The 24370-nt window shown below is 42.1% G+C and overlaps 1 protein-coding gene across 1 annotated transcript in view; it reads right to left on the minus strand.

The window, feature by feature from the left end:
- The window catches only part of cntnap2a (contactin associated protein 2a), a 326430-nt gene that overhangs the window by 104490 nt on the left and 197570 nt on the right, over positions 1-24370 (minus strand). The window contains exons 10-11 of the mRNA XM_061094189.1: positions 16010-16159; positions 2189-2351 (exon numbers count right to left, since the gene is read on the minus strand). Coding sequence (XP_060950172.1) covers positions 2189-2351; positions 16010-16159 — 313 coding nt within the window. The remainder of the gene's footprint in view (positions 1-2188; positions 2352-16009; positions 16160-24370) is intronic.

Below are 24370 nucleotides of genomic sequence, written 5' to 3' on the forward strand. Positions count from 1 at the left end.
TCTCCGATGTCGAAAGAGAAAATCAGAGGTTTAATGGCACCACGGCGGCAGCAGCAGCGGGGGAATGACATTTTGACATTTAAGCCATGATTAAATCACTAGGCTATTACTTCCTCGTTCAGTAATCCAATAACTGGCAACAAATAATTGGGCAAAAAATAATACTCTTAAATTGCAAGAGCAAATGTGTTTTCAAGGAAATGTAATGGCTGGAGGGATTATATTCCAAACTGTCACACCAGACAAGGTTTGGATAGAATCCTACATGTTTTGGTTGAGGTATCAAGGTTATAGGGGAAATTGTGTTTTTTTGTTAAATAAGAAACTAAACTATGTTTTTGCCTATTCAGAATGTCTGTGTAGATACAGGACATTGTTACAACTCAGCTTGATAGGCTACATTTACAGACTCACAATGACAGTAATCATGTCCGCACAGTTGTGACATCATCAATGACTTATAAATAATCACTAGCTGTGACATAGGGAAGATCTGATATCATAATTAAATTTTGGAAGTACAGCCAGGGGTCTTTCTGTGTGTTCCCTCCCATAGCTAACATCATTAAGTGGCGACCTGTCCGAGATGTGTCTCACCTCTTGCTCAAAGTCAGCTGGGATCGGCTCCAGCTCCCCCCCCGCTGATCTCAAAGGATAAAAGGTGAAGAAAGATATTTATTGTCCGGTCATCGGTCGTTTAAATGTGTTGCTCTGCCCCGATCAATGCGCCTGACCTCACCCTGCTGTGAATAGCATGTCACATGATTGATCTGGACGTGTGCGCGGTGCTTTCAGGTGCCATGCTTTCATGAGCTGTACACTCATGTGTGAGTTATTGTGGATCAGGGGAGCGGCAACACCTCTTTCCTTGTCTCTGAGTATTGTGTATATATGAAATATCTCATAAACACACACACACACACACACGAGCGCGGTCAATCATAGTCTGGGGTGACCGTGCGCCATCATGCATCCATCTGAGAAAAGCAACGGCTCAGTATATTACCGGCAACACAAAAGGGTAACACAGACACACAAACACACCCAATCACATGGTGAATGCACTTTAAAAGTTTAAAGGTTTTTATTTACTAGTAAACTAGAAAGTAGCAACATCTTCACTTTGCCTTAGGTGATATAAAACACCTAACTTGAACGTTTAATTGTTCTGGCTTTTCAGGAGAACTTGATAACTTTTAGTAAATAATTTGAAAATTATTATGAATATAACTTGAAAGTTTGTCATGTAAAAAAGCTTTTTCAAACGTGCCTATCTATATTAGCACAAAGTTCAGCATCGCAGGGAGCCAGGCCTCTTAAAGTGAGAAAACAATTGATCTAAATCAAGCATTGGCAGCTGGTGTCTCCTTCTCTGGGGCAGGGATATTGATGAAGGTAAGTGCTATCGACAAATCTGATCTAAAAAACAAATCGCTCAGGGTGAATGCTGCTCCAATCAGCGCAAGGTCAACTCCTAATTGTTGCTTCCCGTTCATGTTCTCCTTCACGACATTCGCCGAATCGCTTCTTCATGGCCGATGGATAACTACCACTACTTAACATGGAAGAGGAGGTAATCGCTGAGGGTTTGCACACACACATCAAACCCTGTGTGAGGAAGTGCTCAAATGCAGCTGAAGGCTTGGCTGATTCTATATATGGCAAATCTATCCCAATGTGTTTGTCTAGTTCATGACAAGGAAATAAATTGAAATGTCAACAAGTTGAAATGAATTCTTCCAGTGAGCCAACATTGAGACATGCTGCTCAGAATTCTCCAGCGCCGGCGTACTTGGCAAAGAAATAGACAAATGAGCGTCTCATTTCTGATGTTTGATGAAGATCATAGCTTTTTTAACGAGATGAAACCTGCTCTTTACTTTCGGTTTAAAGCGAAATACCATTTGTGTTTACATACATCACTTTTTACACTGTGAATTCCCGCCGATTCATTTATATAAATTTACCAGTCTGATAAGCCCTGAGTTATATATCTCTGGGTAAGAATTTAGAGTCTACATAACAGTCTTGTTTACCATGTGGCTCTTCCAATTTAGAGCCACTTCATTTATGAAACCCATTGTTTTCGTGCCCTGCATACGACTGGTATGAATATTTTCATTTATGAATGATTGAGTAGGTGGATGTGTGTGTGTATGTGGGTGCATGCAGGACTGATCACTCTTACCTGTCTATGATGGCACACATGTCCAGGCTGACATTCTCGAATGCGCCCACGGTGCCCTTCTCCACCGCGTGTAAGTCGGCGAGTTGGTCATCGACCAGGATCGCTTGCATGCAGCCCTGGAAGGAACGCCGGGAGGGCGGGAGCAGGGTCTGCAGAAAATACCCTGAAACCAAGGAAACAAACAAACCACAAATTAAAATGTTATCATACACTCCGGGGGGCCATTAAGTCTGACATTCTTTCCCTAACAACTTATTACAGATTTCCTGGAGCAATGAAAATAAATTAAGTCTTGTAAATGACATAAACAATTGCAAACCTTCTGTCTGCACAGAGGCAGTGATAGAAGAAACTGTGTTACTACACCCTGTGTTGCATTATTAGGACAATACTCCGCTGCCAATAGTAGCAGTGCATAATGGTATCAGAATGTGAAGAAGACAAATAAAACATAAGGAAGGACTAGTTGGTCAGGATAATCACCCAAACCCTGAGAGGAAAAGACCGACAGTCTCCAGACTTCAACCTTGTGAAGCTGGTTTGGGATGAAATGGAGAAAAAAGGATGAGCTTTTGCATTTATGGGACATAAACCTAAATAAACCCTTATATTTGATTTCTACTGTAGAAATAACATCATAAGTGTTTCAAGATTCCATGTTTTTAAAATCTCATACAATCGATTCGTTCTTTGCTTTGAGACATTGAGCTGAAAAATTGGAGGTGTTCTAAAAACTTCTGACGGAAGAATTTATCTAAGGGTGGAGGTGAAGCTTAATAATCAACATAGCCACGGTAGATTTCACTGAACCAAAACAAAGGTGATTTATTTTATGAATCAGGTAGAAACAAAACGTCAGGAAGAGCACAGCCAAAAGAAGCCAAAATCTCCTCCATGTTAGCAGATGGGACAGGGACCAAAGAAAATGTCAAAGCACGCGTCAAATACATTTACAGGTTATTAGATGCTTTAATAACTAGGAGAAACATCATGATTGACAGTTCAGACTGTTGACTGCAATTGATTGAACACGAAACCCTGCAGCCCCATGCTACTGTGCACACTGGCTAACAATGTCAAAAGAGTTGAGACATGTCATCCCTCTTTACACACAATCTGCTTCTGACCAGCGCCGTCGCGTAAATGTTCACTATCACAAAACACAGAGTCTGAGATGAATTACCCGAGCACAGAACAGAGTTTGATAAGGAAAAGGAGCAGGATGCACAGCAGCTTGTGTTTGAACCATCAAGTGAACGAGTGTGGGAAGAAGACAATAACAAGGAAAGATGGCTTCTTTTGATCCATGACTGAAAACACAGTGTGGAACAAACACCCTCTACAGAGGAAGACATCAAACTTAACAACAACATTATCCTCCACGAGGATGAACAACATGACTTGCCCGGTGCTCGGTTATTGTCACTTTTTACAGCCATGAACCTTCATCAGTCCTCTGGTTTTAGAGCTTATCCACAAGGCTCATTAGCCCTTATACCTCCGCTAAGGCCGCAATAGACGAGAGGACATGTAGGTTTTACTATACACTATACCTTTATGAGATACAAGAGTCAATGGCCCATCCAGACGCAGCACTGGGCCTTGAGTGGAACAGGGACAAGGGTAGGGCAAAAGTGTGAGCATATGGCAACAGTGAGAGTGTGTAATAATTATTTTGCACAAATGTCTATGGATATAGAGGAGGTGTGTGTATTTATTCTATGTGCAAATCTGTATTTCTGCACCTGTGTATAAGTGTGATGTATATAGCACGTGCACACCTGCAGGTTTTATTGCTGTGTGCGTGCACTGTGGGATGTTGGAGATGAGAGCCCAGGATTCAATCTTTTTCACAACACACAGGTCACTCATAAAACACTGCCGCTCAATGACATCTTCATCATCGTGATGTTATAAGCTGTCACACTCTCTATCGTGCCTATCAGCCTCGAGGCCAGAGCATCAGAGGCTTATTACAGAGGGCATATGCACTCTGTGTGTTTGTTTGTGCGTGCCTGTGTGTTTGTGTACACCAACATAATGGTTTATGTGGCTGGCTGACGCAGCAAGTAGAGCGGCGGGAAAATAAAATGTGTGTGCGGCCGCATGTGTGCTCGGTGCTGGATACATCCCTTTCTTCACATCGTCTGATTTCCCTTTCCACTCCAAAAGTTTCTCCTGTCATCCCTGCCATCTGTCTCTTCTCCTGCCACACCTGTCCGCTGTCTTTCCGGTGGAGTGAGAGACCGACAGACAGAGAGAAAGGAGGGAGAGGGAAAGAGTGAGAGGGGAGGCAGTAGAAGACGGAGAACAGAGGCGACTACAGCTGGTTGGCAGCACTTTGTGTCCTCTGGATTGCTTATGAATGCAAGGGAGACACAGCGTTCCTGACAGTTTGGCAGAAGGAACAGAGCAATGCAGGGATGGGTAGATGGTTGTGTTGCTTGGCTTATATGTTGGGTGTCCCCTGTTTATTTAATTTGAACTCATTTAATGGTTATTTTGTATGAAGCAACTTTTAAGACATGCAACTGAGCATATGTTGACATTTCTCATAAAAATTTTTTTTTAAATACATCCTGGTTTAAATGTGAAATTATTAACAAATTTACCAAATGGCTCATATTACAACGCAGTATTTCAAACTATTTTGGACATTGCAGGGCCGATACCTATGTTGATTCAAACGCATGGGATGTCTGCCATCAACCACCACTCGTGATGTCTGGAAAGCCGCACTTATTTTCAAATCTACACTTAACAAAACCCCTAAGCCACCACATAGTCTATTCAGAGACGTCCAGCATCCTTTCCTGACCCTTTGCTGTCTTTTCTCTCTCACACACACACACACACACACACACCGTTTGAAACATTGGCTGAGACAACCGCCTGTGCCATGTGGCTGGAGACCACCACGCTCCTCAGAAACTATTTAGCCCCGGCTGTCTGTGCACCGGCCGTTTGTACCGGCTGTCAGAAAACTCCTAGCACTGTGTTCTAAAGGTAGTTTTTTTATTCCCAGGGAGAAGCGGTTCAGCCAAAACTTGGGCTGAAGTTACACATATCATCCCAAAACAGACGTTGTGGCATTTAAGCTACATTTTAGTAGACACTTAATACTATATGGACACTGCATTGTAGTCATTTTGATATTACATGCATATTAATTGGCTAAATGAGATAAAAATAATGAATCCACACAGCAGTTAAGATTCAAATTTTCTCTTATTGTCACACAGAAGCCAAGTTATTGACCAATGTTATATGCAGTTACTATTTTGTCTTTTCCTGTCAACAAACCAGAAGGCATAATTTTTCTCTCTATAGCTCTCAAAAATGTATGAATTGTAATATCTAGAAAGCTGTAATGCAGCTGTATTGACAAACAGGGGAAGACACACAACTAGAATGATGAGCTGGAATCCAACAGAGACAAACACTTGGTGAACAAGGCGCAGATGTGACCATACATCTGTGCATCCTCAAGCCATGGCACACCCAGAGCTGAAATCCATGTATCTGTATAAAAATAAATAAATGTCCCCCTGAATAAAGTGTCGCTCTGTGGTTTTAATTTGTAGTATAAACAAAAAACGCTATCTGGTGAGACCCCTAAGGATTTTGGAATGCCAGCAATAATAGCTTGTAGTCTTGCTGGCACTCTATCACAGTCCCCCTGTTGTGCCCAAAAAGCTTCTCTTACCATACACACTGGAGGGCCAGCACCAGCTCTCTTCTACCTGAACACATCAGACAGGCACGGCTGATTCTCAGGCTGCGGAACACTTGTTTCCACAGCCCAACACATTTAGAAGGGAAGAATCTGCTTCCAAAAAAAAAAAACGAAGGTTGGAAATAATCCAAAATGCTCAGAGGTAACAGAAAAATAAACAAATATTCCGTGGACGCATTTTCAGAAGTGACTAAAGATGGTGCCAAAAAAAAAAAAATACAGATTTTTTAACAAAATCTGTAAAATTTGTGCTCATCTACTTAACCACCTGCTGCCATTTCCCCTTGAGCTATTTCCCTGAGGGAGGGGACAGATGCAAAAATCCCTCTTTCATGTCTGTTCAACATAAATGTTCCCAGAGAGTCTGCAGACCCTCAGGTTTTGAGAGGAGACCACCTCCTCTCTTTTTCATCCAGTAAAGTGTGCGAAAAGAAGCAAATTAGATCTCTCTTCTCTGTTGATGTCAAAAAAGTGATCTGTTTAGTTAAGGACGTCTTCCAACCTCTCTGCGCTAAAGTCACCATCCAATAACTTCCCAGCCAACTCCACTAACACAAAGATGATGGCTGTATTAACCAGGTTCTTCCCTGAATCTGAAGAAGTAAACAAAATCATATGTGAGTGTGTTATTTGTGTATACATGCAATAAACTAATACAGGTTCTATCTCCCATTCTACCTAAAGCCTGCTGCACTCTGCTCTAACAAGGGGCAGATTTACCAGGTAGTAAAAAATACAATTCCCTGCAGATGAAACAAGACATCTGTGTGTGTAACAAAAAAGTGTAAACTCATTGTCTGTGCATCTGTTCATGTGCCTGTAAATGACTATCTGAATAATACGCTTTCAGATTAAATAAAAAGTAATTTGTTGGTCAATCACACCATCACTTTCCATTGCCTTGAGACAGCAATGTGCCAAAAACTCTCTTAACCACAGCTTATTCCAAGACCAACACGCCCATGGGGGCTTAGATGAGTCCAAGTGCATTTGCAATTTGAACAACGTGGGCGCTGGAATACAAAAAGGACAACTGTTAACATTCTCTCTGGATGCACTTGGCATGGCTCTGCTCCGGGTGGGAGACAGAAGGTGAAAGAAGGTGCAGCAGAAAAGGCGAAAAGTAGGAGAAAAGTTTTTGGAATGTTGTAGTATGAACCTGAAAATGAGCATATGTTCCCTTAAAAAACATAATAACACTGTTAAATAGAGCAGCAGCACCTTCTGGAGCACATTCAAAAGGAACATAACATGTTTGCATATCAGACATCACTCCACACATGTCCAGGAGGATATGTAACACCAATGGCTGATGAGTGCGCAGGGTACATCACGCATGTACACCCATAGGCGAACATGCACATGTACAGATAGAACAGGCTGTTCTTGACTAAGTGTTGGCGTTGAGAGTCTCATGGGTGAAGCGTGTGAATTTTTGAGGTTTCACTCATATTTTGTGAGTATTAACTAAAACTACAAGCATTACATTCCAGCCAAGTGAGAAAATGCAGATTATGCAGTGAGCAGTAAAATAAATGGTAGTTGAGGCAGCGCTCTCTGAACAGGATTCGTCAGATGTCCCCTCCTCCCCCTGCTCATTGAAACTAGTGAGCGAGGACAAGGCAGTGAATCTGAGAAATAAAAAGTTATGATCTGATTGTTTCACGGTTTCATTCATAAACACAAATAAACACACCCACACCTTCGTATTACCCTGCAGGAAGGTACCGCATTGCTGGATTTTGTGTGAATGAAGCTGAAGGGCACACATCTCTGTGGTGTGTGTGTGTGTGTGTGTGTGTGTGTGTGTGTGTGTGTGTGTGTGTGTGTGTGTGTGTGTGTGTGTGTGTGTGTGTGTGTGTGTGTGTGTGTGTGTGTGTGTGAGTGAATGTGTGTGTGGCTCAGGCCCACCCTCGGTCAAACTGAGGCTTTCAAATATCAATTTATTTACGCACATTAAATGAATGGGAGAGAAAACATGACATTTCGGAAATAATGAAAAAAGACGCAGTGAGCTACGAAAAGCTGTGACACTGGAACAACCCAGAAGAGTCATAAATTGCAAAGAGAAGTGGAGATTGCAAAACAAAGCTGCATGGTCATTTTTCCCACAATTATCAAACACCAGCATGCTTCAGGGCAGAAGACTCCATAATTGATTACTCCCACATTAGTTCATCCATTTTATCCCCTGTTCCTGCAGAGAAAAAAGGGCAGGACTTTTATGGCCCTGCACTTGTGTGTTTGTGTGAGTGTCCATCTGTCTTCCCTCTTGAGAAATTCAATTTGTGGATGTCTCGTGTCAGTCACTTACTAATTTCTCAAAGCGCCGCATCAGGACTGAGAAACTACTCCCCGTATAATAGGCTTTGGGTTCAGGAGACTGCTTCTAAAAGCAGACGCTCTGAGGATGGAGGGGTGGAGACGAGAGGAGATGGGGGGGGGGGGGGCAAAGGAACGGGTCGACTCGGTTAAAGAGGATAAGGGGGATGAGAGGAGAGGATGAGGGCCAGAAAAGAAGGACGGAACATAAGAGAGAAATTGGAGAGAAGTGGCGAAAAGAAAACAGAAAAAAAAAGAAGAGGGCAGGGTTGATGGCCGAGTTTTTCTCTCTCCTCTGACATCTGACGTACAATATCCTGTAACTCTGCAACCTTGGGTTTAGGCAGAGCCACGTGAATTTCCAATGCCACTGAATCAGAAAGGATCGGGCAGTTACATCTGAAGCTACATTCTCGCCTTTTTCTTTTTGTCACTTCAGAAGCAGTGAATCAAAGAAAACAGGGAATAACGAATGAGTCACTGGAGAGTATGAAAAACAAGAGCAATGCGTGTCTGAGTGAAATCACACTATCTTTTCACCCAACACCTGTCTGGCTCTTATTTTTCATTTTAAAAACACTAGAATTTGGGAGTTATAAAATTATTAACATGACAACTAGGGTTGGGTGCCGAGCTCGGAGTGCGACAGATTATTCATGTTAAATGAAACGGTGGCAAATTCCAGCACCTGAGAGCACATCTGGGTGAGAGAAACAGAGCAGACAGACACAGAGAGTGGGTGGCAGTAATGCACCATCAAGCTGAAGAAGAAGAGACCAGCGTGACAACATAATGAGGCTGGGCGATGGCGAGCTGCAAGCACTTACAAGTCTTGTTTCAGTTGAAGCAGACAACGCTCGCTGCAATATTTCAGCGAAACACGTACGACCTGTGGAGACACAGCAGCCGCGGGCAAACGCCTGCACGCCGGCAGCCAAGGGTTCAAGGAATCGCCGCAAAATAAGGTGACGCATCGACAACTTCATCCCCACGTTCAGTTAAATCATTTCCTACTTAAAAAAAGTTTTTGTTGGATATATCTGAGCTTTTTTTCACTGTCGTGGTAGATGTTAGCTTTTAGAAGATGGACGACAAAAGTGAAGCCAAAGTGTCTCGATCGCCACCTGGTGGCTGGCTGCCATACAGGTCGTAATCCTCCCTCCTCCATGTTAACCGATGGGATATGGACCAAACAAAAAAGTAGACATCAGATAAAGGTGTTTCTGTCATTTTGGGTTGTTATGATCACACTGATGTATGTTCAAATGCGAATATTTGGTTTAATGTATATATTTGATGAACATGAAACAGGGTGAAACGTTATGATTGACAGCTGAGACTGACTCGCGATTGGTTGAGCCCATGTACTGTGCTGATGGGAGCGTGCTACCGTGGCTACATCACCTGATTGCTTTTGTGCAGATTCCAAATGTGCAAAGTAGCAGCTGTATCAAACAGTGAATATTTTAGCTTGATTTCAATGGGAGAGTAATATACTATAGCTGAAGAGGTGTCGTCCATGGCCAATACTCCTCAACAACATGCAAAAGTTGCGCTCAGGACTTTTGATGACCTCTGAAATGCTAGTATGGAACCAATCAGAAGTGAAGTGCAAGGTAATATTAGAAAATGCGCTGTGTAGGCACTGCAACAAGAACACGAAAGAAAAGTGTTACATCTAAAGAAAGAGTGAAAAAGGTGTCAATGGTAACTGATGCTGAATTTCAGGTACCGGCTTCAGTGCTGTCTCAGTTAAAATGAGAACGATACCCGACCCCAATAAAATCTGCACATTACAATGCCATAAACTTGATAGGAATATGGAAGAAAATAAAATGTATTAGCTGCAACATTTGCACAACCTCCAACTCTGTGGGAATGGTACTTGAGCTGCATTACGTCCCATCACAGTCATCACAATACATTAAACATAGCCACTTATGCAAAATGAGGTGATTTATTAAGTTAATTAAAACGTCCATTAGCATTTTTCAGCCTGGTTGTGTTAATGTTACACATCAATGGTATTAATATTAATGCTGTCTAAAAGCATTAAGTAGCTCTGTTATGTTTTAAAAAATCAGTTTCCTTAATTAAAAAGGAATATTATGCATCAATGTACTTAATGAAATCTAACAGATCAACTGCTGCAAAGAGGGGATCCTGGAGTTTAAATTCTGTTTCCCTCGGACAAACAAACAGACAGTAGCCGGCTTCTCTATATTTCTATTTTTCGGAGCCGGGCAGTGAAAGAACATTACCGATCTCTGGCTAATTGTGTTTTTCCATGTTTCACATTTAATGGAGACAGCATTGATAGCCTGTAGGTGGGGGGGGCGCACTCAAACGGATCATGCCCCACTGGTGATATTCTGTCCACTCTGAATAGGTAGGGCTGCTGCTGCGTTGCCCGCCTGCACACTCACTCGCTCAGTCCCTGCTTTCTGTTTGATTAAGCACAGAGCGATAATTATCACAAGTATCGCTGCTGTGTCAACAACCTTTGTGTTATGTGCAAAAATGTTTGTTTGGATGTTGTAATGGGAAAATTACCCATCACACACATGTGCACCGAACTCCTCTCCCTCTGATCATATCATACAACATACATACACTGTTTAGGTCACTGCATATGTGCGGCAGTAGCTGTGGCGCTAATTAGATCTAATTCCCCTTAATGTGGCAATGGGACATGCTTAATAAACAGCACGCCACTGTGGAAAAAAACTGAAAATAAAAGATATACAATGAGACAGCAAGACAAACCCTCCTCACTCCCAGTCCCTTGATTCATGTTTCATGCAGAGCAATCACAACATGCAGGTAAGGTAAAATAAAGACAAGACAACAGAAGAACAAAATGATAGCGGGTGTATTCTCACTCTACTGTCAAGCGGAGTATGTAGAGCCAGAGCAAACAATTGGATGTGATTACACGGTGGTAGTTCGGCAGCGCTTGCTCTGTTTAGCAGGTCTCTGGCAGATTGGTGCCTCAAAGCCTTTGCGATTCCAGGCAGATGGTGACCTGGATGACTGAGCCTACTCAGTCCTATACCCGCAATTATCTGAAGCCTCGGCCCCGTAGACAAAAGAACGCGGCTCGTTCGCGAAACTGAGGGGGCTCCCTGCTAATTGTGGCACGGTGACAGGAACGACTCGGTGACACAGAAAGTGCAGATGGAATACAGTTAGAGAGCTTTAGGACGGCTTAATGTGCTTGGCCTCTCCGACTCATCAAGCGGAGCGATCAGAGAGAGGAGCTGAGGGCAAAGCAAAGAGCAAGCTTTCCTTTGTGCAGCCCGCAATGTAATTCAGCTAGCTCGTGGCTCAGATGGAAATTAGCCTGAGAGTCTGATGGGGTGGAGTGTTTTCAGTAAATTCTCTCTATATTCTGTGTGTGTGTGTGTGTGTGTGTGTGTGTGTGTGTGTGTGTGTGTGTGTGTGTGTGTGTGTGTGTGTGTGTGTGTGTGTCTTTATCATGGACCTAATGAGGGAAAATATCATCTCTGAGGTCCTGGTTAAGGTTAGTCGTAATATGAGAATTTTATCAGGTTGAAGTTTGACATGCATTAATGTGGGTGTGTGTGTGTGTGTTTGGGGGGGTGTTTCAGGTCGTTCGGTCAAAAAAACATACTGTGTTCATACAAATTCACAGACATGCTCACTCACACTAAACAACACACATACTCAGCCACACACACACACACACACAAACACACGAGTCAAGGCCTTCATTGTTGAACATTTGTGAAATTGGAGGACAGTGGATGAATAAGACCAACCTATTAGAGCCAAAACAACCTTCTGAACTGAGAACAAAACGTTTGAAATGAGACAAAAAATGTCTCACCACAACTTCTAACCCCAGCCTGGGAAGCAGTCGCCTAAATATCACTTTATAATCCGTGACATATGTAATAATCAGCAGATTTGAATCCCCTGCGGACTTCAAACTGCTGTTTACCACCATGCAGCCTCCCTGCTCCCCGGCTTTCATTATGTCATGTAAAATTAACGAGTTAAAACCCAGTCACAGTCTCAGCCAATTCAGCCGTAACACTTCCACTGTTAGCGGGTGGAAATAAACCCTGTAGTGAACATTTCTGCATTGTAGAGACTCATGAATGTGTGAGGGGGGTATACGAGTGTTGAAGCCACCAAGTGCAAGATTTGTTCCTTGGAAGACAAATAGATATATGTGAATTGTTTGTGCTCGGAGACCTGTATTCCCTTTGCTGATGTACAAGTCAGGGGCGGCTCCTGGCATAGGCGAAGTAGGCGGTTGCCTAGGGCGCAAAATGCCGAGAGGGCGGTACAAGGGACTGATTTATCATGACGTGACACATGCAATATAAACCAATACATTCACATCACAACATCATCTTCTAAACCCGGGGACGCACCGGAGATAGAAGCGCCGCGAAAGCTGTCCGCTTCCTTTCCGCGCCCATGTTAAATAATTGGGCTGTTCGCACCGGCAGCGTCGTGCCGGGAAGCTGCGGGCAGCGCCACGGCCGCTCGTGATCTGCAGCGATGGTTTCGGGGTCTGTTCTATTTTTTTCGCTCGCTGCGAGCAAATCGGGCCGGAAAACACACTGAAAATTTATATATTTCAAACGATATAACATAAGTGATATATTATATACATGATTAAATATACATCCCATACTTTCGATTTCTCCGCTGTTCTCCTGGAGTTTAATTTCCCTGTTTATTGCCGCCACATGATAAAAATGTCCCCATCTTCAATTATGTACTTAATCCCAGTGTTTGGAGTGTAACGCGTTACTGTAATTCCACTACTTTTAGCGGTAACCAGCATGTAACGAAGTATTTTTTTTTAAGTCAAGTAACGCAGTTACAATTACTGAAATTTAAATGAGTTCGTTAGCCTCAGTACGGAGTCCCTCTGGTACGGACTCTGGTGACATCGGTAGATTTTTTTTTATTTAACGAAATTAACGAATTGTTAATATGCGGCCTCAAATTAATTATTGCGTGGTAAGTTACCAGCAAGACGGAGAAGAACTGATCCCAAAGCTCCATTACGCACACAACGCGCTTCTGTGCGCTTTGGAGAAGTTGCTTTGTTATTTAAGATAAACATTAATTCGTTAATTAAAAATAATTCCACCGATGTCATGTCACTACAGTTATGATGTCGGAAATGGCAACAGAGTTGTTAGTGCTGTTGTGGCGATCTCAGGGTAATCTGCCGTGACTTTAATCCAGGACACCGGCAGAGTTGTTTATATTTTTAAGGCCGCCGTCATTTGCGATCTGCAGCAGCTGATCTTCTTCTTAACCAGACATGCTGGATTCACCTGGTTTGTTGACAAATGGGTCCGACAAATACCGTGCTGGTTTGTGTTCGGCGAAAAAGTGACGTGACCGAGACAAGCGTCTTGACATGCATAAAGCAAGAGTCATAACGCAGAGAATCCGGTCATTTTTCAAAATAAAACGGTTTTATTTTGAAAAATTACCGGATAATAGATAAAACAGAAAACATGTAAAATGTTTATTCTTTCTGTGCGGCCTGGTACCGACCTGGTGTTAGACTGTGGTAAGAGTTGAAGATGAGTCAAAAAAGGATTAAATTATCAGGTGCACGATTCAGAAACCGCAGCAAAGTAGGGGAGGAGAAGAAAGAACAATATAGAGATAGAATCACCCCGATTGCGGACATCATTAATGTTTATTTATGTCGACATGACTGTCAGTACAGCTGATTTCAGACTTTTTATATTTTTATTATATATTTTTATTATTTTTTATAGCTTAGAATTTTGTCTGCCTGTGTGTGCATCTGTATACAGTCCAAAAGTTCTTGGGGATGCATGACAATTTGCGTGTGTATGTTGGGGGGGCGCTATTCTGAAATCCTGCCTAGGGCGCCAACATTGCCAGGGCCGGCCCTGGTACAAGTACTGTGATTTTCATGTGTGTGTCCTGTTGTCAATTCATATTACACAAATAGTGCAACTCCTTTAAGGGATGTTTGTTGTGCAAGTTGTGTGCATAACGAGAGTTGCTGTGTGGCTGAACTGAGCAGTATAGCTGTGAACTATCTGCAATATGTATGTGCACTTTAGGCTATTTGTTTGTAAATAAATTTAAAGACTTTTTATACTCTCTTTCCACTGCTTGGGTCAATATCCCAATTATAAGTTCACCTCATATTTCTAGATTCTCAGAGCCTGTTCACACTAATACAGATATTTGACAAAACAAACTTTTTTCTCTGTGTTTTCTTTTGTTCACAGGCAAACGCTGTTTCAAGTCACTCAAATGGAGATTCTAAAAAACTCTCTTTTATAAACGTCAGCTCCTTTGCCCCCTTCAAGAGTGAAAGACATTACAACATTATAGAGATCCTCTCCTTTCAGCTGCTATTGATTCCCAGCTCAGTTTACCAAAACCAATAAATCACCAATTGGATCAGAACGGAGACGAGGGGGTGTGAGGGGGTGTAAAGAGCAAAGACGGGAGAAAGAAACCTGAAAAAAGGAAAGATAGAGAAGACGACAAGAGGGAGTCGGAGTAAAGGAGGGATAGGAGATGATAAAAGATGAAGTGTCAGTGGTGAACTTCCAGATTAAACTGGTTCAAACACTGCAACAGGTTTTAATTAGTCAATGATTGCAAATCCATTAGCATAGAAAAGCTTCACAAACTTTGATTTCATTAATAAAAAGTACAGAGGCATAATGGACTTCGAGGATTCATTGAAAAGCAGAGGGGCGTAAATTAAGATGGACAACAGAATAAAACAATTTGGAGGTGTGTGTGTGCGTGTGTGTGAGTGTGTGTGTGTGTGTGTGGGAGGTGCTCTGATCCTTATTGACTGCCCTGAGAGAGTGAGAGGGACAGAGGCCTGATGGAGATATCAAAGCCCGGACAATTTCTCTCAGTTACTGGAATTTTGTGGAATTTTAAAAGGTGCCCACACAACCAACTCACAAACACACACACACACACACACACACACACACACACACACACACACACACACACACACACACACACACACAAGTCTGACATGAACGTTACGATACGAATCATCTTCCAACAGACGGACAGCGGTGTCTGGCCTCATTAACCTGGCATCTTCCAAATTCAGATAGATTGTGGCTGCAGCAGGTGGAACAGTGTGTACGTGTGTGTGTGTGTGTGTGTGTGTGTGTCTGTGTGTGTGTGTTTCCATCTGTGTGTGTGTGTGCATATCTGGTAGACAATGGTTTTGTCTGTCCTTTTGCAAGACAAGCAACTTACTAAAATCTGGCCACTGGGATACAGGTTTTTAGTGAGATAAATGATATATTAAGCCAACAATATTGCATACACACACACACACACAAACACACACACACACACACACACACACACACACACACACACAGGCACAGTTCAAAAAGTTGCACTCAGCCCTGTTTCACTGTGAAAATTTACTAGCGACTCCTTTTAACAGTACCAAAAATACTGTAAATTGTATTTAGTTATGTTTGTAATACATTTTTTTGTCAAGGTTTTAATATTAACTACAAACATAATAAATACTTCATAACATACATACGTAACAATTTTTCATGGATTTCATCAAAAAGACAAACTCGTCCAGAATGACCGAAACAAACAACCTCTATTTTTCACAATGACCCTACTTCTCCATCGTATTGAGAACATAACAACATGTGATGGCCTCACAATGAACAGGAGTGTCATTGCTCTATGTGTGTTGGGGGTGTTGGGGTGACCCTTACCTCCCAAGTGATAGGTTCCCCCGGTGTTGATGGAGAGAGGTGAGGTGGAACGCACAGCGGACGCCTCGTCGCCATCTATCATCAACATGGCGAAGTTCTCCTTGGCCACCAAACGGATCGCGTGCCACTGTCCATCGTTAAAGCCGGAACCTGGAGGTCATAGAGAAGAGAATGTCTTCAGAAAACACTCACTTCACAAAAGTCAAACTTCAAAATATACTGCTCGTAAAGGTTTTACTTGACTTTTGATTTTGTGTGACAGAATCTTAAAAGAGACTTTTATAAGATAGCATCACATTCTTTCATTTCTTTATGGACCTCACACTGATGAAATGGAACAACTGACTCAGATATTTTCTTTCTCTCACACAGCCCCTTCGGATAATTTTGTGAGAATGTCCAGAGTTTAATTCATGTCTCGAAGCAGCAGTATTATTACGGAAAAGAACTGAACATCAAGAACCTGATTTACCGAAAAGACAACTGGATGACTCATAATGGGTGGGAGGTCACGTGTGGTCAAACTAGGAAACAACATGTCTGTCTGTGATGTGTATTTCTCACTGTTCAGCCTCTGTTTTGTCATACATACCTCATGTATCTTTTTCTCTACAGAGATTGATTTTCTCCGATTCTTATGCATCCATCTCAGCGAACGTGGCTTCAGACATTAACCCAGGATCATCCATCCGCCTCCACCACTTTTATATTCACACGTCATGCATACCCTCATAATGATGCCATGCACCCCGAATGTTCTCCACCTTTTTTTCCCACATCTCTCACACCTTCATTTTCTCTCTCTTCCCGTTTTAGCCGAGTGCATCTTCCAGTCTCAAGGCCCCCGTTTCCCCAACTCCATTAACTCTCGGAGAATGCTCTCCATAGTATGCAGAGTGCCGGAGTGCATGCGTGTGTTCTCTATCTGCGTCTGCTGTACGCAAGTCTGATATGTGCACACGTCAATGTAGCATGCGTGAGCTCGACGTGTGTGTTCGTGCAACTTTTGTGTTTCTCCTTCTCTTTCTCTTCCCCCGTCGCTGTGCTCCATTAAATATGAGTGATGTATTGGAAAGGGACATTACTAGTGGAGCCGAGAGAGGAGCCAGCTCACTCTCATCACCCTCTCCTCTATACATCACCTCTCACTGACGCCGATCTCTATTCACCCAAGCCTTCCGTTCCGTCCCACATTCTTTCTTTCATCCCCTTCTCTGTCTTTCTTTTCCGGCATTTCTGCAGTTCACTTCTCCCTCTTTTATTCCATCTCTATACATCTCTCGTCTTGTGGCCGTCAGCCGCAGTGACCGTCTTTTTCAATTTCAGCTCAGCTGAGTGCTTCACTGAGTATAATACATCGACAGGCAGGACACTGTAGCAAAGTTCAAGGCACGGCCACGTGTAAATCAGTCTTGGCACAGTGCACATATGTGTATATAAGTCAATCCATACTGTGCGTACCTTGGCTCGCTGTGTGTGTTAATACAGTCAAACAATGTGTGTGAGAGGGAAGAAGGCAACCTTCGCTTTTTGTGTGGCAGATTCCGTCTACGCCGTCTACAAGGCGCTATTTGACATTGTTTATTTCCTCCCAGAATGCACTAGGAGATGCTGGCTTTCATGTTAGCAGGGAGTCTATACTAATTAATCTCTATCAGCAGGGTGCCTACGTGCATATGTGTGTGTGTGTTTGTGTTTGTGTGTGTGCGTACGTGCGTTATCAGAGCAGTGACCAAAAAAACTAAGAGCCAAGATGGCCACCTGCTGAGGGGTGTGATCGCTGTGGCTTCGTTCAGGACTATGCTGGATAAATATGCACGCACGCACATGCAAACACACACACAAAATAACACACACACACACACACCGCAAACAGGAATGCTATTAAGCCTAACATTTTCCATCAGCTCTGTCAGACTGAAATAAAATGACAGTTTAACATTTCCCTGTAATTGCACTTGAGAACCGAGAAGTAATAACAGGAGAAAATAAGAGGCTGCGTCTGTTTTGGCTCGACGACAACAAAGAAGTGACTTCTGGAGGAAAGCGACCTTGATGTGCTCCTTCACTGACAATCACATTTCGGACTACATACTGGTTTGGTGTAATCAGTATCAAGCTCTCCACCTCAGCCCGTCCCTCTCCATAACCTCTCGAAGGTAATGGAAAATATACTCCTGCAACCTTGTGTTCCCTCATCTGTTTTACATCACCTGCAATGGCTTTGAATGATGAGCTTATCAGTGATAGCGGTGTTACAAGTGCCCGAGGAAACACACACACACACACACACAAATATGATCAGGGCCAGTCACTCTCTATACGCACACACCCCAAACACACATGCGCAAAATGTGCACATGCCATATGTCTGCCGTAGATAAAAAATAGGGCAGATAACGAAGGAAGAGTGGAAGAAGGAGAGGAAGAGGCATGTTCAGATTTGGTGAGATATGGCTGTTTGGCTGCTTCCTGGAAGATTGTCATTCATAGGCAGGAGCATGATAACAAGCGGTGACAGGCAGACCAGTCACTTCGCTCTAGTTTTGTTTGGACTAAATGGAAAATGACGAAATTGCAACATGGGATCATTTGCATAGTGTTAAGCCCTCATTTTGAGTCTTTGAAAACATTCATAATTGTTGAAAAAACAAGTTCCCAACAGACAAATAACTCATTAAAACAACGGGAAAGTTGAAGATGACGTAAATTATGACATGTGGAGTTAATTATATCATTTTAGAATTGAATGAAGATGCTTAACCCAAAATTATATAAATTGTTCTCTGCAAGGAAAACAATGTTTCAGGCTCCAAACTATTTTCTTTTTGATTTAACATTTTTTTTTAAAACACAATGAATGAAAAACTTCTCTCTCGCATGTTAAATAATTTGAAAAATAGAATTGGTCCACCCTATGATCTGGCGCCCCACCAAAAGTAAACATGGTCTTCCTGGGCCAAGCCCCAACCCCCCCCCCCCCCCCCCACCCCACCCCTCCACAAAATTTCATGGAAATCCGGTGAGTACTTTTTGAGTAATCCTGCTAAAACAAACGAACGGAGATGAAAACATAACCTTCTTGGTGGAAATAAAAATACCTTCATCTAATGCAGTACAATTTATTATTTATGTCAGCAGATGCATTAATTCTATGAGTTATATTTGGAAGCCTTTTTTTTGTTCACGTAGAAAATACACATTCTGTATCTTGAGTCTAAAGCCACCGACAAGCTGCAGAAACATGACATAATACCATCGGCGTAAACAAGATAAGCATTGATGTTTGAGAAATTATGTTTTTAGGAAATATTCTGTTTCCTAAAAACAATTATTGTGAAATATCTTTCTTATATAAACCGTGTGGGCATTGCATCAGCCTACCCTCTCAATACAGTCAGGGACACGCTGCTTGTACCAACTCTGCTCGAGACAAATCATAAGAGAGAGCTCATCCTTGAGAGCGCTCCCTCACAACACCTGTGGTCACGGGGAGTACACGTCAGTTCACGAAAAAAATATATCTGTTTCCACTTCATTTCATAAAAGAATTTCTGGAGAGGCGAGGTTGGCTGTGGCTGCTGGTGTTGCTATTCTGTCCGTCTGTCTGTCTGTCTGGGACGTGGGCTCAAAGAGAGAGCAGAGGCGCCGACCAAGGTTTACAGACATGCTGGGGGAACAGAGGGAGGGACTCGGGAAGAGCGAGGCTGAACTACAAAACCCCCGGAGATTAAGTGGCTGAGGTAAAGAGATAATCAACGACTTTGAAGGTGTAGCAGGGATCCAACGATCAATAATGAAAGATCATTTTTAAGTCATCCGTCAAATCATCTGACATTTCATTTTATCTTGAATAGGATTGGAATAAGATACACTTTATTATCAGAATTTGTTTTGCACCCTAAGACGTACACTGTTCCACATAAATGACACGATCGATGATTAATGGTCTGTTTTTATGAAGCACTTTTTTTAGCCTTGATGACCCTTCAAAGCTCTCACAGAAAAAGTTTGCCTTTCATCCATTCACAAAAACATTTATGCACCTTTCTATATCAAACATGTAACAAGAAATTGCCCAAAAAAACCTAATGCAATTTTCAAGGATTCGAAACAAAAGCCGTCTAACTGTCTAAGTGTTTTAAAATAGCTCTCCCCCTGTTATAAAACCAACCATGCTCGACGCCATCAGAAGGGATAATGCAATAAAAAGGCTTTTACGGACAAGACAAGTTGGACATGGTGTCATATCAACACCAATAACAAACCCAGAGTGAATTTTTTTTTTTTTTTTTTTTATGAATATGCTGTGGGACGCTACCTTAGACAGCTTTGGTTCAAAAAAGTTCATCCTCAGCCTTTATGATATTTCAGTGATGAGCTCCAGAATGACAGCGACTGTTAAACAAGCTGACAGCAATTACTGCGATTGAACAGCAGCTCCAGAAGAAGAAGAAGAAAAGAGGAGTAGGCTGATTATAGGTAATTAAAATGAAATCTTGAAAGAGCAAGTTGAAGTAAAAAAAAAACAACAACAACATTTTCTTTCATGCTTGAAGTCCAAACGACACAAGTGGCATCCCTGCTTTTCAGAAGTCAGCAGCGAGAAGGAGGTGGAGAAGAAAGAAGTGACAAGACACAGAGAAGAAGCTGGAAGTTTCCAGGACTGAACCACAGCTCAGCAAGAACAAAGTGGCTGAGAAACTGAAAACTTATACCACAAGTACACAAACACAATACACACATACATATTTCAACTGGAGAAAACCTACAAGAATACAAATCTAAATACAGCACTGACTGTTTTCATTGTTGTCCACTGTTTCTGTGTGTTATTGTTGCAATCTTAAAAAAAACGAAAGATCTTACCATTAAATTCTGTCATATTTTGGTCAAGTAATCCTTTTTCTGTTTCAATCCCTATTTACAGTCTCTATAAATTTGACTTTCTCTCCTTGCTTGACTACTTGCTTGACCATTTATCACTCTAGCAGCAGTAAGTACATGAGAGATAGACAGAACTGAGCTCCCCGGTTCTTTACTGTCCCACATATCTTTACAGTAGCTGTCAAAGGAGTCTACTACTTTTGATTCACTCCCCGAAATGGACGGCCGTAAATTTATACCGTAATCATCAAACAATTGTCCATAATTCTGAGATAGCTAATACATTCAGTGCAAGTGCATTAAATCGACAGCTAGAAATGTCAGATTTATGATGATGCTATCTCTTTGAGCACCTTCCTGGTTTCCTGTTGTACCCTCCGTGACTTTAACATTAAAGCTGTGTCTCAATTCAGGGTGGCATCCTTCTGAGGCTCCGTTTGAAGACCAATTGCGTCACAGTGGTACAAGCAAACTGTCCCATTTCAAAGGCTCCTCCAAATGCATCTTGTCAGCGAAGGCTCCAATGGCTGGGATTCATTGCGCTTTGGCGACAAAGCATTTTTCTTGCCAACCGGAGCCGGCAAGAGAAGAGAGATGTCTAATACGTGAGTATATCAACACTGTAACAACATTTAAGTCGTAATCTGTGACATTCTGTTTCCTCCTTGATTCTCTCAAACTGCACAAGTCACTATTATCACAAATTAAGGACTCTGACTGTTGTTTTCTACAATTAATACAAGTGCATTACCATCAATAAAAAATACCTTGCCGTCCTTAACTGGCTCCTGCCATGAAAGGATGAATTGTATTTTTGTTCCCAAAGTTTGGGATGAAATAACAGGCGTGAAGGAATCAACGTGTGCAGCTATAATGATTAACAATAAGCATTGAGATGTGCTAATCCCTCAAAATTCTTAAAAACTGTAATGAATAAACTGACATGGTTTCAAGCATTTACAAAAATATGCTTTAACAAACCTTCACTGATAGAGCAAAGATTTATATTTTACAAATTATTTGGCTCATTATATGTTGCTGTAAACCGTCTATGACCTTAATCCAACTAACCCAATTACTGCTATAGTAATTGATATATTCTAAAAACGCATTTAACAGCTTTGTCTCACACTGACCTTGAAAATTAAGAAACAAACACATTTCTTTGTATGTGACATTTGTTTTGCATTGTTGTTGCCACAAGTACATTTGTATTGATATAAACAGGACACCTTTATCATCCAAAGACACATAATACCACTCCATGAACAAATACTATTGAAATGGATTTTGCTTTCCAAATGTGTAACAGTGCAGTTTGAATTGGCAATAAACTCAAGCTGTTGAATTCAAGATGGAGTTAAATGACAAAAACAATGAATAAAGATGTAATACTCGGTTTCCTATTTCCACAAGAGCCGTGAGTTTCTCAAACTTGGCTCACATCTGGTGCACATTGCTCCTGTTACCATGGAAATGTAAAATATGACTTTGACACCTGACATAGTTCTCATGGCGAAGTCTGAGGTCTAAGGAGTAGCAACACAGTTTAGTTCCAAAGTGAAAGTTCTTACCATTGTAAGAGTGTCCGATCTTTAAGGTAAACGGATTAAAATGTAGTTTGTGGAAAACTTGTTTGACTGAACAGCAGCTGCTGAGGCACTGACAGTCAATTTGGGTCTTTTGGAGACCTACTTAAGTGAGTTTCCCATTAGTCGCACTGCTACTTTCACTATTACGTCAAATTTTGACATGCATGGGCTCAGGTAGAGGGTGTCGGAGGAAATTTTGTAAAGCATAGAGGTGCTGAGCAGATGCACAAGGAGACAAGTGGCCGGCAGACCACTACTACCACCACCGACATCTCAGCTGAGTTGAAGGCGTGGAGAAACATGGAAATAGAACAGAGGGAAGAGCCGACTGTCATCGACACTCTGCTTCAGTGTCAGGGAGACGAAGCGGCTAATGTGCAGAGGGAGAGCGCAGGCAAATACAGTTCAGAGCTTTAGAGTAACGCTGGAATAACTGCAATCTGTTACAGGTGTTGAACCGAATAACTCAGATGAAGCTGTCGTCCTCTGGATCGTTTTTTTTCCCTTTTGTTCAGAGCCATTGCCGGCGATTGGGTAATAACGCACACAAGATTATTAGTTGTTGTTTGGAAAGTTAATTAATAGTGGTTAAGGCTTTGGAAGAGCAAGGATAAAAGAAGTCTCCTGTGTGGTTAGTTGACTCCTCCCTCCACTCCAACGCTCCTTCCTAACACCATCTCTGTCGCTCTTTATACTCAATGTGTCACCTGACGTCCACCTTTGCTCCTTGGTTAAAGTTGTATCCGTCACAAGAGGTTTTGTAACAAACAAAAAACGTGGTTGTTATGAAATTCAGATTTTTCTATAGTTTCATCTCCCTGGAGGTCAGGTTCAGGATATTATTTCTGTAACCTAATCATTCTGCTCCTCTTTTGTTACTTAGTTTCCTGTCTCCTCCCATCTCCTCTCTTTGCATTCCTCCACCCCCTCCTCTCCTCCTCTCCCCTCCTCTCACTTTCCGCCGGTTTCTATTCTGTATCGATTTTGGATGTACAGAATAAATGAATTTTGTCTGCTATAAATTTATGGGGCCCTCCAGCATTCATACATTTATCCTTCTCCATCTCCTCCACTCCTAAATATTCGCTCCTCTGAGATACTCTGTGGAGCTTTGCATGTCTTCACCAATGGCAATATTTGAGCCGCACAAAGCCTGAGAATATGACATATTAAGCCTCGCCTGCGCGCACTAACACATGCACGAGCAGAGACACACACACACACTGAGCACTCAAGGGGAATGAAACAATATAACATTATAATCGGGGGTGGCTGTAGTGTGTGTTTTTCCCCTAAAATCTGAGCCTCAGGCCTTTCCATTATTGTAATGCCTTACGCTTGCTATTTGCAGTGTGCTAGTAACCATGTGTGCGCGTGTGTGTGTGTGTGTGACTTATAGTAATTCTGCATCTCAAAGGAACTGACGTTATTACTTCTAGCGGAGTTGATGGGTGCACGCACACATACACATACATTTTGAACATGGCAAAATATTTCTACTTCTTACATTTATGCTGCCTGTGGCTTTGTGCTATTTTACGATGAGCCTCACCTCTGACTGAGAGGGATTTGGTTGGAATGACAGATTTCCCCGGTGGTATCAAATACGCCAATTTGAAGAAAAAAATTATGATATGACATATATTAGATGAAAAGCAAAAATGACACGTTGAACTATTTAACTGCTGGAGTGAAGGGAGAGAGCAGCAAAGTCAATAGAATTGGCAAATGAGCTCCCTGTTGTCAAACAAACAATTCTAAATTAACCTCATGTCACTCATCAGCTGAATTAATCATTACGTCGCCTTCCCGTTGTATTTCACTGTCAACAGCGTGAGAGGAAGTGCAGAGAGCTAAATCATATTTTCATCTTTTCCCGCGG

The sequence above is a fragment of the Limanda limanda genome, chromosome 20 (genome assembly GCF_963576545.1).
Source record: "Limanda limanda chromosome 20, fLimLim1.1, whole genome shotgun sequence".
NCBI lineage: Eukaryota > Metazoa > Chordata > Actinopteri > Pleuronectiformes > Pleuronectidae > Limanda > Limanda limanda.